At 40.9% G+C, this 14,063-nt stretch overlaps 1 protein-coding gene and 1 long non-coding RNA gene across 3 annotated transcripts; both read left to right on the top strand.

Annotated features, from left to right (window-relative positions):
* Nucleotides 1-3,354: 3,354 nt before the first annotated feature.
* Nucleotides 3,355-7,680, top strand: LOC113019777 (uncharacterized). 2 transcript variants are annotated; one of them, XR_003272092.1, is made up of 4 exons: nucleotides 3,355-3,414; nucleotides 3,952-4,117; nucleotides 6,192-6,277; nucleotides 6,362-7,680. It is a non-coding gene; the product is annotated as an uncharacterized LOC113019777 (long non-coding RNA). The 2 variants fall into 2 exon arrangements; XR_003272093.1 differs by lacking the exon at nucleotides 3,355-3,414 and adding an exon at nucleotides 3,775-3,814.
* Nucleotides 7,681-12,362: 4,682 nt separating this feature from the next.
* Nucleotides 12,363-13,778, top strand: LOC113019678 (nuclear factor 7, brain-like). The gene is given in 2 exon segments (XM_026163474.1): nucleotides 12,363-12,518; nucleotides 12,520-13,778. Coding segments are annotated over 2 exon segments (1,395 nt in total). The 3' UTR covers nucleotides 13,759-13,778.
* Nucleotides 13,779-14,063: the final 285 nt, after the last annotated feature.

The following is a 14,063-nucleotide window of genomic DNA, read 5'->3' as shown; positions in this document are numbered from 1 at the left end:
CAAAGGTCTGTTCTATTGTATATGAGCAGGATGCCAGGTTACGAAGGGAGCTGGAGAGCAGGACAGAACTGAAGGGTGCAGCTGGAAAGCTGCTAAGAAGAAACTGTTTAAAAATGAACTGTAAATAAACATTAATTTACCTTGTAACACTGTGTGCACCGGGTTATTTTCATGAGTGATGCCAAAACCCAGTCATAGGATGACTGGCAAGAATGGTGGCAGAGCTAACCGCTGGATCAGGAGCAGGCGGTGGAGCACCACAGACAGCTCAACTGACTCCAGGACCAGGCCAAACACCGGACAAAACCACTGGAGGTTCGGTGTCTCTTGCCAACACTGCTTCCCCTGGCCCCCGCAGTGACACTCCACCGGATGGACAAGGGATATGACCCCCAGCCTTCATGGAGGTCTTCCAAGCAACAGCAAAGGCGTACCAGTGGCCCGCACTGGAGTGGTCACTGCAGCTGCTGCATTTGCTGTCCGGAGAGTTGAAAGTGGCAGTGGTGACCCTTCCTGCAACAGCAAGGGCCAACTTTTCAGATGTCCTCCAGGTAATACTGGAACAACTGGGGCTTGAACCAGAGGACCACCGCTGCCACTTCCGGAGAGATAGAACGGTGCCAAAGGAATGACCATTCGTCTATGCCATGTCGCCAACCAGTAGCGGTTTTTGATACGGGCGGTTGCCCAGGCGGCATCGTGGTGGGAGAGAGGTGAAACGTCTTCAAGCAACTTAAAGAAGTCCAGACGCTTTTCTTTGCAAGCTCCTTTGATTAGTTTTAATCTCCCCGATCCATTATAATGTTATGTTGGAATGTTGTTAAAGAGGGTCAAAAATGTTTCAACCCAGTTTGTTTTGCAGATTCTGTACAGCAGCTTTAATATAGGGAGGACAGTAAAAGTAAAATCAGGTTTTTTCTCTTTGTCAGTTTAACAGTTTCCTATTGTGCCTGTCACTGCTCCCTGTCTGTTTTCTTACCTGGTTCTTCCTGACCTTGTACTTTCTCCTCACGTTCCCTCTTTCCTCTCTCCCTCTTTGGACTGACAATCATACATAAGTAGATTGTATTCAATCAGATGAAAAATTACATTAGTATGAAAAAAAAATACTATTAAGATCACTAATAAAAAGTCCTCTCTCAGTGTACTTTCAACCAAAAGACAAATAACCAAACCACATGAACATCTAATAAAAGATAAACATTGAAACACTGATCCAACATTATTCTTGATTGATGGATCATTTGATTTTACACTTTTACCTGAATGTGGCTCCGTTTTTTGAAAAAACTTCCTTATATCCATTATGAACCTGGCTGTCTCTCTGTACACACACACACAAACACACACAACAGGAGTTATAAGGTTAATGGGCATTCAGTCAGTTAGTATCCATTTCTAACAGGACAGTGGTAACAACAGCAGGCTGCGGACAATTATAAGTTTTAGATTTTAAATAGGCTGTATACATTTCAATGGGAGCAACAGGACGGTCAAATGTCGCTGATTTTATTACAGAGCAGGATGGATTGTAGGGTAGCAAACATCGATGGAAAAGTTTTCAACACTGCAGGTTACCTGGTGTAATGTTTTTCAGCTAAAAGAAACATGGTCTGACTCCTACCTAACTATATAAAGAGTAACTGAAGGTTAAATGCAGCTAATATGTCCTGTTTTAAGGCAGGCGCTTCCACCTCCGCTCTGCTGCGTCTCAGCCACCATCGCTCTGGCAGCAGGAGCTGGAGCCAGAGTTATTCATCATGAAGAAAACAAGAGAGTCAGCAATCCATCGACTTGCAAGGGAGGCCTCATCGGTGTCTACAACAAAATGACCCCAAATCCAGCTTCCGATTGCTGCCTTTTATTGGGAACACAGTTCACACAAAACAATAGTACCTCCCCTCATAAACCCCCCTTGGTTACAAAGACAAGGCACTGTATGTATGTCTCTGTGTGTGTGTGTGTGTGTGTGTGTGTGCGTGTGCGTGTGTGTGTGTGTGTGTGTGTGTTATGTGAGAATGTGTGTGAGTGACCTCCTGCTGATTGAAAAGGTCATAAATGTTTCTCTGGTGAAATTCAGTATGGTTCCGACAACAGTTTTACGTTAATGTACAATTCTCAATATGTTTTATGTGTGCGTGTGTGTGTGGGGGGGGGGGGGGGGACACCACAGGTGTGTTCGCCGAGGGCGCCAAACAGGCTAGGACCGCCATTGTCGCCAGCCCTCAACACCCTCCCTCGGTCTGAAAGGGATTCCGTCCTCGTCCACCATCCAGCTGCCCTGGTGAGCCTACAGGAGGAACACATATCATATGTTTTGCAAATGTAAAGTGTCCAAAACTGTAAAACAAAAAACAAACACACGAAAAAACGTTTGAGCTGGCTGAAGGAGTGACAGATTGCCAAATTGCAAAACTCTTATCTGTGTCTCTATCAGGTAATGTTCATATGTTGATTCATGGTTTTCTTCAGTTTTTGATCTACTGCAGAATATCTTTAAGGTTTTCTGCTGTAAAAACAAAACCAGGCCAGGAAAAGCTCCTTCATGTTTTTCTGTTTTATCCTCAGTTACTTTGACACAAAAGCATCTGCAGTGATGCTCACACCTCACAAGCGTCTGCTTAGTTTAGATAGATCGTTTACACTGAGTTTTTAATTGCAGAGAAACAGTCAAATAATTTGGAACGAAATATCTTTAATTTACAAGGTTTACAGGGTTCTTTTAACAGCCCATATCCAAAATAAATGATCGTATTTATAATATTTCTGACTGAGTCAAAATTGAATTGAATCCAATCATGACCTTGTGAATCAGAATAGAATCAGTTGTAGAAATCAGTGACAATAACCAGCCCTGCTCACACACTTCTAGATCTGAAAGTCTACTTTTACTGTTTATATAAAGAAAGACAAAGTCCTGCCTGCTGCTCTACACTCATAATAAAAGCACAGTAACGGTGACGTTATTACTGACTCACACAGATTTCTTTAGTCAGAGAAGATTCATTCATGCACACGGACTAGCTGACGAACACCTGCCTTCCCTGACCGCTAGCTCGTTAGTTAACCAGCTAAAAACACAGTTAACTTAGCGAAACAGTGCGGAGGGGTTTCGGGTCCGTCTGTCGGTTATTTTCAGTTTATTGAATAACACCTCAGGCTGTCAGTGTGTAACAGTCTTGGAAAGGTTCATTATCACTAAAACATCATGCCAGTGTTACAGGATACTGTTTACTTCACGGCTGACTCAGCGGAGGAGGATTTAAAGACGTACTTAAGATGGGTGAGAATTAGCCCATGAAAAAGCCCATGCCTCTGAGCACATCTGTCCTTAGTGCGACTGCGCATACAGTTCCGACAACCCCCGCAAGGATGATTTATGGTACAGAGTGTGGCTTTATAAACGGAGTTATTGTGAGTAACACGAATGTTAACAGAGGGAGAATTTCACTGAAGCACATCGATCAGCACTGTCACCGCTTTCTGTCTTTAACAGTCTCGTTATTTTTATTTCCTTGTTATTTTTATTTACTTCCAAAACGTGACGATCACAGTGATCGACAGTCTGATATAACAGGTAGATTTGTTTGGTATTGTGTTGCGTCACTGTTTCACATAATAGCATTATCAAAATGTGGCAATGGCCAGTTTTATGGTAGTAATTAGAATCAAACTTATGAAAAAGTAGACCCCCGCAAGACAAATCTTGGGGAAGCCTTTATCTGAGGGGGAGGTTGTCGTCCCACCCGCTAACGTGGAGGAGGCGGGGATTATGGGCTGTCCTGCAGCCAAACACCAGTGGGCGAGTCAGCGAGTAGGGTTGCCGAAATGTTTTCTTTACCTTTTTTATAATAAATATGTCGTCCCTTATTTAAAAACAGAATCTAGTGGTTGAGGTTTTATTTCCTTTTGAGATGAATAAAAAAAATAAATTACATTGTTTTTTAACAGAGCCATTTGTAATGCAACTACTCAGCACCGCAATGGAGGCAATGTGGCAGCTGTGGCGATGGCGGCAACAAGAGAAGCCGGATTAACGGGAATCATGGCGGAGCAGACCATAAACCTAGACACCAGCGACGGAGGGCAGCCCTCCGAAGCTCCCAACGAGCTCCAGGTCAGCGTCCCGGATGTTTTTTACTCTACAACGGACCGTTTATTATCCGGTTTATTCTGGTTTTAGTTCGGTTTCGGAAAAAGAAAATAAAGACGGTTGGGCTTTTGGCGCCTCTGAAAAACAAACTAATAAGAAGGGGCAACCCGTCCACGAGAGTACCCACGAGAGTACCGTGCTCCAGAAAGCTGTCGTCTGTCCTGCAGACAGCCGGGTTTGAGAGCTGCAGTCAGGCTTCTCTGAGGTTCAGGCTCATGTTAATAAACCATTGTTACTAACAGCCAGACACTGTAAACTTGTGGGGGTGTGCAGTGCTACAGGTTAAATAACCATCCAAACTACTGTTACCCGATGTTCACATATGGCCATGAGTATTATAGCTACATGTACACTTTGTGTTTCTGTTTGTTTCTATCGTCTTCGTTAATCTGACTGTTAAGGTGGATTTCTTCTGTTGTAGTGCCTTAGTTTTCTGTGTTTTTTAATGCCGAAGTTTAATAATTCACAGAAAGAATTAAAGCCACACATTAATTATAACATGTTAATAACCAGAAAATATCTTTAGACACCACGTACACCAATAAAAACATGTTATTCCTGAATTTTACAGTACCAATAAAACAATAATAACCCACACATATATTATAATTAGAGATGGACCGATCCGATATTACGTATCGGTATCGGTCCGATACTGACCTAAATTACTGGATCGGATATCGGAGAAAAATAAAAAATGTAATCCGATCCATTAAATATCACGAAAGCACCTCACAAAACTTGCAACACGCCGTAACTCGCCTCAGAACGACGTTAGCACGTCGGAGCAGTATGCATCACGTGATAGAGCGGCTGTGGCATGCGGGACCCTTCGGTGGTCTGGATAGCATTTGGAGCTTCGCTAGCAACCTGGCATTTCATCTCCGACAAAGTTATCCCCGAGAGAAGTAAAGCAAGTGTGTAAGTCCATCTCTGAATGTTTGTAAAGCATTTCTGCTTAAGCTTAACAAGCGACTGCCTCTTCTTGCTGCTATCATGAAATCATCATGAAATTGATCAATGATCAGCTGATCGGCTTTTCTGTCGCGAGTCCGTCTCTCTTGTTTGTTTTTGGCCCACTTTGCACCAGAAAGAGGAAACCAGCGGCTGAACAACAGCAGCACGTTTAAGTTTGATAAGCTGTTGTTAGAATTTATTTAATATTACTTTCTACTCGAGGATCTTTTTCTATGTAGCTGACGCTGGTAACTGTGCAGGCGCGGATCTAGCAAAGTTTAGCCAGGGGGGCCGATAGGGCATGAACAGGGAAAAGGGGGCACAAAGACATACTTTTCTTTCTTATTCTCATTTAAAATGTCTAGCTTTTAAAAAATAATTATCTGACACCCAAAGTTTTAATTTGATGTAAAAGGAATAGAAGTCAATTACTGTACATAGTGACTATTAAGTCTAATATATATACCCTAGTAAGCTATAGTACTTTTTACTTTGGGAAGGTACCATCTGTGCAGTCTGCAATTTTGTTGAAGAAAGATGTTGAATCTATTTAATATTTCTTGAAAAATAATTGATTTCTGTGCATTTTTTTCCACACTGCATCAAATTAAGGTTGATTAGGTCGATTAAGCATCATGAGGTGGCGCGTGAGGGGTGGTTCTTTATTTTTTTATTTTTTTATTTTTGTTGTTGCTGGGAGTTGGAACCCTATTAGTTAGGTTGCTTAATATTTACGCTAAGTACTCTTTAAAATACCAGAATAGGGAGGATGGTGTAGGTTTAAGTTTATTAGATTGATCAGTATTGCTGAACTATGAAATATTTTTTTTTGCATACAGGTATAACAGAATAGCTTTAGTGTAGTTGTTGTTTTAAACTTGAGTATGAACTTATACAAAATGCAGCAAGATATTTAAAAAAACAGTTTTGTTGATTCAAAAACACTATATCGGATTCATATCGGTATCGGCAGATATCCAAATTTATGATATCGGTATCGGACATAAAAAAGTGGTATTGTGCCATCTCTAATTATAATAGTTAGTATATAAAATGACTAAACTGTTCACCCATCTGTAAGGGAGAGGCCAGCTAGCCTTCAAAGGATTTGCACCAGAGAGAAACTGTACAGCTGCGATGAATGTGGATCACTATCTACTCAATCAGGTAACCTGAAGAAACACATCAAAATTCATACTGGAGAGAATCTGTTCACATACAGAAAATATGGGAATGCTTTTACTCTTTCAGGCTCCTTGAGTCGCCATCAGCAAATCCATATGGAGGAAAGGTCTTCCAGCTGTGACCAGTGTGGGTCTGTGTTTACTCAGTCAGGTAGCCTAAAGACACATATGTGTATTCACAGTGGAGAAGAACCATACAGCTCTAACCAATGTGGGAAACGTTTAACTGTGCCAAAAACCTTTAGAGTAGAAATGCGAATAAAGAGCTTACTGGAGAGAAACTCGACATGTGTCGTGAATATAGAACCGCTTTGATGCTTTTATGTTCCCTTAGATGACCTCAGTCATCCTAGAAAACCTTTACTCAGAAAGGTACTCTGGTGTGCCACATGTTAGTTCAGGCTGGAAACAGACCACACTGGGGGAAAGAATGCAAAACACTTTCAGGAAAAGGTTGAATTTAGTGCTCTGTGAAAACCGAGACACTGAAGTCCAGACTTTAGTGTAGACCTTTAGAGTTAAAAATGTATTGTGCATGTAGTCTATACTTGTTAGAAAGGCTGTTGGGAAGTACCCATTGACATCTGTGGTATTGAAACTGAGCAGATGAAATCAATCAGACGTGTGGAGCAAATGTTTTGTTCTAAACCTCTGAGATGATATATTGAATTGACAGTTTTCTGTGACTCAGATGAACAGATCCGTTGTTTAACATTCAGTGCTTTTGTGTTTTTCAGAAGCAAAAAAAAGGTAAAATATTACAGCTATTAACTTGTTCCTTATGCTGTCTTGTTCACTTAAAAAGAAATGATTGAACTACTCCCCTCTGTCTGCAGGGAGCGAGCAGGGTTGTAAAACTACTGATGGTACATAGTGTACCATACCTTCATGAGTATTATTTAAACTGTACTGTACTGCAAAAATAGTGTGTTGTTGTAAAAAGGATGCAAAAATGGAGTTAACAATAGAAGAGATATCATAATACTTCTTAAAGAAAGTCAATGTGTCACTGAGTACAGTTTCTTTCACCATGAAAAGGCACTCAGGAACTGGTGCAAACTGAGAGGAAGAACTCTGGCAAACACAAAGCCACAGCTAAATCAGAAGACAAGTTTCTAAAAGTCAACAACTTGTGTGATAGGCACAAGGCACAAGCGATGAACTGGTAAAGACTGGAAAAAGGTGTTATGAACTGATAAATCGAAATCTGAAATATTTTGTACATCACACGGTGATTTTTCAATATGTGGCATCAAATGTCAGACATGTAGAACACGTGATAGTACTGCTGCTGGGCCCATCAAGTTGTTTTGGGATGAACTGGACAGAAGGTTAAAAAGCACCCAAAAAGCGCTACACATTTATGGAAACTTTTGCAGCAGAATTGGGAAGAACCTTTTGAAGAACATCCCCAAAGTGGGATAAACGTTTCGTCACTTATCCAAATGACTTCTTCAGTCTCAGCTGTCTACAGGTTTGACCAATCTTATAAACAGTACATTTGCACAATGACTGAAGCTAGCTGAATGAACAATGAAATGTTTCTGCCACTGAAAATGCTTTTTCCAGATGAAGAAATCAACCTTTTGGGATTTACCTACCCAGATGACTGATCATGCATCAAAACCTTTCGAAGAATATTTGGTTTCCACTGTAGAAAGAATGACACTAGTGTGTTCAGCTGTCATAGGTGTCAAATAGGTTACTATTTTGAGTCAAAAGTCTAGAATAAATTTTGATTACAAATGGATTCTGTGATTTTGTTTTTTAACCTTAGTTGTTTATTTGTTCTGTGCTTTCATTTCAAAATACAAAGAGACATTAAACTGCTTGGGTTTCAGTAAGATTCTGGAAGAATTGGGGCTTTTGACCAGAGTGTGTATATATAGAGAAAATATATATACTTCTGAGTAATATGTAAACATCTGTTTTCAAAAGAAAGAAGCTGCTGATAAAAACCACAGTTTTCAAAAAATTGTAATCAATAAACTGTAATAACAATAACTGGGTGTGAAGGCGGGTGGTTTGGGGGGGGGGGGGGGGGGGTGCGGGGGCTCCACTCCAAACTCATTTATGGTGGTTCATTATTCTATTGTGAGAGTATAAATTCAGTTACAATATGACGGTAATAGAAAAAGAACTTCTAAATTTTAAAATTTCAAGATTATAATGAAATTTCAGCAGCAGTGTCAGTCCAGCAGACTGCAGAGTTTTCTCCAACTAATACCAGTCCAGCAGACTGCTGGCTGCAGTCCAGCAGAGTACAGGGTACAGTTCAGCAGGCTACAGTCCAGTATCTTATAAGCCCTGCTGTAAACAAACACATTTTTAAGATATTCTCATTTTTAAAAATGGAAGACATATTTTGAGAAATATGAAAGGAAGATGAGCCGATGAGGTGGTGTAACACCTGATTTTTCTCTAGTTTTAACACCTGATGCACTGGGTGCATTTTTAGGTAAATAGTTTGATATAACTTTGCTGTTTGCAGTTTTAACATATATTTTTTTTCAAGATTACAGTTTATATTTGCATTTCAAGTTATAAAAATGATATTTTTAAACATGTATGTGGTTTTTACAGTAAAAAAAAATACACTTTTTCTACTCGGATTGTATTTTTTTTTTTAGATTGTTTGTGTTAATGCAGCATGTCAATGAATAAATAACTGTAAATTTAGAGATTTGATGTTGTATGGAAAAGAAAGATACCAAACAAGGCAAGGCAAATAGTTTTTAAAGGTGAAATATAAAGGTAAAATCAAAAGTTGTCTGAAACAGCCAATTATAGCGTTATAGAGCAATGGACAAGCAACACAGCGAACATAAGAGAGCGACTTAAAATTTGCCTCTTCCATTCTAAGTTTCAAACCCCAAACCAATGAATTACAATCCATTTGGCTTTCCATACACAGCTGATGTGTCAGACCTGCAGAGATGGGAAGTAACAAAGTACAAATACTTTGTTCCTGTACGCTGAAGTACCATGAACACAACGTATTACATTTTTGAAATTGTAGGGATTAGAAAGTACAGAAATTTGTTTAAAGTTGTAGGGGGGAGAAGTAAAATTTTAAGTGGCAGGTATATCAGCAAGCACACAAACTGTTTGTGTGCAGTTTGTCACATTCTGCAAGCTGAAGGTAAACCTGCTATATTTCCCAGAATGAGAGGGAACGTCACTCAGAGATGGAAAAAGCAGAGGTGATATTTAGAGGTAAGGACTGCTTAGTGGGAACTGAAAACATTTACATTTAAAACTTACATGCAATGTCTTCTTTTCTTAAAATCAGATTTTGTGTTTGTATATGATGTTGGTACAGGGCATTGAAGATGATAACAGTGGGTGGATTATATTCTTAAACTTAGTTACAGCGCTTTCAGAAAGACATCTACTGTGATAAAGTCTACTCTCCACCGCTGTGTAATCAATTATTGTAAATGTTATCAGGAAATGATCAGACAGGAGAGGGTTTTCAGGAAACACTGTTAAATGTTCAGTTTCTTTGCCATATGTTAAAACAAGATCTAGAGTGTGATTAAAGTGGTGGGTGGGTTCTTTTATATTTTAATCTACTGTGGATCTCCTTTTGTGGTGTTCCTGATGGACAGTGTTGGGAAGGTTACTTTTAAAATGTATTCCACTACTGATTACAGAATACATGCCCAGAAATGTATTTTGTAACGTATTCCGTTACGTTACTGAATGAGAGTAATGTATTCTGAATACTTTGGATTACTTAATATATTATCATGCTTTTTTACAACTACATGAATGTACTATTGCTGTGTGATTTATTACTATTACTGAAGGTTACTCGTCATACCAACACCAACTAGATTTTTAAATGTTAATATAACAGTAGGTGGACATTAGGTAAGGCTGCACTTTTTGCAGTGATCTCGTATAGAAAACTATTCTGCATGTATATAAAACGGGTCCGCGGCTCCGAACCGTAGTAAAGGGACCTCTGGCTATTACGTTGGGTTCGTGTTGGGCTCGTAGCCGAAAAATAGCTTTACTTTGTTGTGTGGGTCAACTTTTCTTGCGAGAGACAGAGAGAGGCGTTGAAAGGCTGCTCCAACGGAACTTATTGTTTCAGAGGAAAACATGAACACGGTGTACAGTCGAGTCTTAATAGCTTACTTACAACTGGGCTCGTCAGGCACTCTTCTTGGCTGCAGTGGTTATTATTATATTTACATGCTTCCAGCTCCCGTTTCTGCTCGATGACAGCTCGTACTTTTCCACTATCCTTTTTCTCCCTCCCTCGCTCACAGACACATAATGGGTATAGCAGTCCATTCTCCCTGCAGCAAGGACTACACTGCCCATGATGCTACATTCTTCAGGGCAATGCCTGTAACACTCTGCCTATTGCCTTCATATTAAATCATTTAAAAAAATATTTCTTCACGTCATTATGAGACGAGAGAGACACAGACATTAGAGCCTCTTAATGTGTGTTTTGTTTGGGTTTCCAACGGTGTGTAATTACCAAAAATAGTAACTGTATTCTGAATACCACCTTTTTAAACGGTAACTCTAACAGAGTACAGTTACTCATATTTTGTATTTTAAATACGTAACGGCGGTAAATGTATTCCGTTACTTCCCAACACTGGCTGCAGCTGATGAAAACAGTGCATTGTAATTGATGGAGGACTGAAGTGTGTGTCCAGCTGAGCTCTCTGTGTGCTCATATATACAGATGCTGATAAACAAATGTTTGTCATTGGACCCTGTTACTGATCAGGACCTGCTGTGTGTTTCCTGTCCACAGGTCTACAAAGAGTCACACTTCCTGCTGTGGTTCAGATGTTCAGCGTGTTGCTTTGTTTCTCACATGTTGGCTCCACGGTCTCTGCTGCTGTGGGCTGATGTCATGAAGCAATACAGCTGCTCAACATCTGGCCTTGTTTTGCTCCATCAGCAGATATTTGACTTTTAGATCACATGATATTTGCATGCAACCTTCAAACACGTGTGGAGAATTCATTATTTCTTTGAGAGATTTTTTAGTAAATAACAGAAAAAAGAAAGTAAGAGAAAATTTTATTCTATAAAACGTGAAAAATTCCACAAACATGTAACTCACCACTGTGTGAACATCACAGGGGAGAAATCATTTCTCTGAGTCAGAGATGAGTGTCAGTAACACAAAAGTAACACTCAGTGTCATGCAGTGACTTTTACACAACCAGATCAGATGAACCAACTCACACTAAAACATGCATTTTGCTGCAGTCTTTACACTTTTTTCTTTTCTTTCTGCTCTTTTATATATTTTGTAAAACCACAAAAAATATTTTATATCAGCAGCAATTTTTCTCAAACTGCTGCATCACAGCTTTCATGCTGTGACCTGCATGTGAAATGAGATAAAAGCTCTTTATTAGTAACTTTTACAACTTCTGGCAGGTTAATGTCTGAACTTTGGAGTGAAACACACCCTTACTTCCAGGAAATAACACCACTGTCTGTAACTAAGTGAATCCACCTTAACACCACCTGTGTGTGTGTGACTGCATTACACTCCCACTGCTGGGAACCTGAACAAGAACCAGAACAAAGTCTAAAATAGAAGCTGACAAACAGCTGCACCACCGAGTGACACTTTATTTTATAAACTTCACAACAGGTTTCATGTTGTGACCTGTGGAGGTGAAAAGACACAAAACCTGTTTTACAGCTTTTGAGCTGCAGGCAGGATTGAAACACACCTTAGTTAAAAGTCAAACAGCAACATTTTCTCCTCCCCTCACGTCACTCAAATGTGACAAACCAGGAAACAGGAAGTTCTTCGTCCTCAGTAAAGAGAGACGCACAGACGATCAGACTGAGCTCAGACCAAACTAGCAGCTTCCTCTGAGTGAGTCCAGCTACAGGAGAGAAAAGTGGAAAACTCCAACACTGCTGCTTCAAGCTGCTGACGCTCCACACACTGAATGTGAGTTTGAACAAAAACACGACTCAAAGGAAGTTTCAGTGAAGGTGGTAGAGGAGGGAGGGGAGCCAGGACTGACTGTACTTCCTGTCTCCTGTTTTCAGCTTCACTCACAGACTCAATGGCTTCCAGATCAGAGGAGGATCTCTGCTGTCCGGTCTGTCAGCAGGTCTTCAGAGATCCTGTTCTTCTGTCATGTAGCCACAGCTTCTGTAAAGACTGTCTGAAGAGATGGTGGAGAGAGAGACCAACACACGAGTGTCCAGTTTGTGTCCAAAAGAAGATCTTCAAGGGATGAACCACCTTCAAATCTGGCTTTAAAGAACCTGTGTGAGTCGTTCTTACAGGAGAGAGATCAGAGAGCTTCAGAGGCTCTCTGCAGTCTGCACTCTGAGAAACTCAAACTCTTCTGTCTGGACCATCAGCAGCCAGTGTGTGTCGTCTGCAGAGACTCAGAAAAACACACCAATCACAGATTCAGACCCATCGATGAAGCTGCACAACAACACAAGAAGGAACTTCAGGAAACTCTGGAGCCCTTAAAGAAGAAGTTAAAGGTTTGTGAAGAAGTTCAAGTGAAGTTTGATCAAACAGCAGAACACATTAAGGTCCAGGCCCGACACACAGAGAGGCAGATTAAGGAGCAGTTTAAGAAGCTTCAGCAGTTTCTAGCAGAGGAAGAGGAGGCCAGGCTGGCTGCACTGAGGGAGGAAGAGGAGCAGAAGAGTGGGATGATGAAGGAGAAGATGGAGGCTCTGAGCAGAGAGATAGCAGCTCTTTCAGACACAGTCAGAGCCACAGAGGAGGAGCTGAGAGCTGAAGACGTCTCATTCCTGCACAACTACAAGGCTGCAGTGGAAAGAGTCCAGTGCTGCCCCCTGCTGGATGATCCACAGCTGCCCTCAGGAGCTCTGATAGACCAGGCCAAACACCTGGGCAACCTGACCTTCAACATCTGGAACAACATGAAGGACATGGTCTCCTACACTCCTCTCATTCTGGACCCAAACACTGCAAATCCAAACCTCATCCTGTCTGAAGAGCTGACCAGTGTGAGACGAGGAGGAGAGAAGCAGCAGCTTCCTGATAATCCAGAGAGGATTCATTTGTTCTGCTCTGTCCTGGGCTCTGAGGGCTTTAACTCAGGGACTCACAGCTGGGATGTTGAAGATGGAGACAGTACAGGGTGGGGACTGGGTGTGTTAGCAGAGTCTGTGCAGAGGAAGGGAAGCATACGGTCTGGATTATGGAGAATACAGTTCTATAAAGGTAAATACTCAGCACTCTCACCATCAGCTGTCACTGATCTCTCAGTCCAGAAGAAGCTCCAGAGGATCAGAGTGAATCTGGACTGGAACAGAGGAAAGCTGTCGTTCTCTGATCCTGATACTAACACACACATACACACCTTCACACACACTTTCACTCACAGGATGTTTCCATACATTCGCACTGGTGATGGTAAACTGAAGGTGTGTCCGTTGAAGGTGTCAGTGTCAGTGCAGCAGATGAGTTGAGGATGATGATGTTTCTAATGTTGTTTCCTGTCAGTGAGTTGAAGCTGTTAAACTGCAGCTGTCCTCCTGCTGCCTCGTTGTTCCAAAGCTCTTTGTTTCTCTTTTAGTTTCACTGTTTCTTTCTGTTTCTGCTGTCCACCTTTTCACATGGAAAATCATTTCACTGTTTCTCACTGAATGACTCCCCAAACTAGATTTGAAATTCTATCAAGTTTCTAATCATTACAAGTGATTCATGTTTCTATTTGATGTGTAAATGGAGATGATTTAGTTTGCTGGGATATGGACTGACATGTGTTGAATGG

The sequence above is a fragment of the Astatotilapia calliptera genome, chromosome 3 (genome assembly GCF_900246225.1).
Source record: "Astatotilapia calliptera chromosome 3, fAstCal1.2, whole genome shotgun sequence".
NCBI lineage: Eukaryota > Metazoa > Chordata > Actinopteri > Cichliformes > Cichlidae > Astatotilapia > Astatotilapia calliptera.
This window is presented reverse-complemented; position numbering and strand designations above follow the sequence as displayed.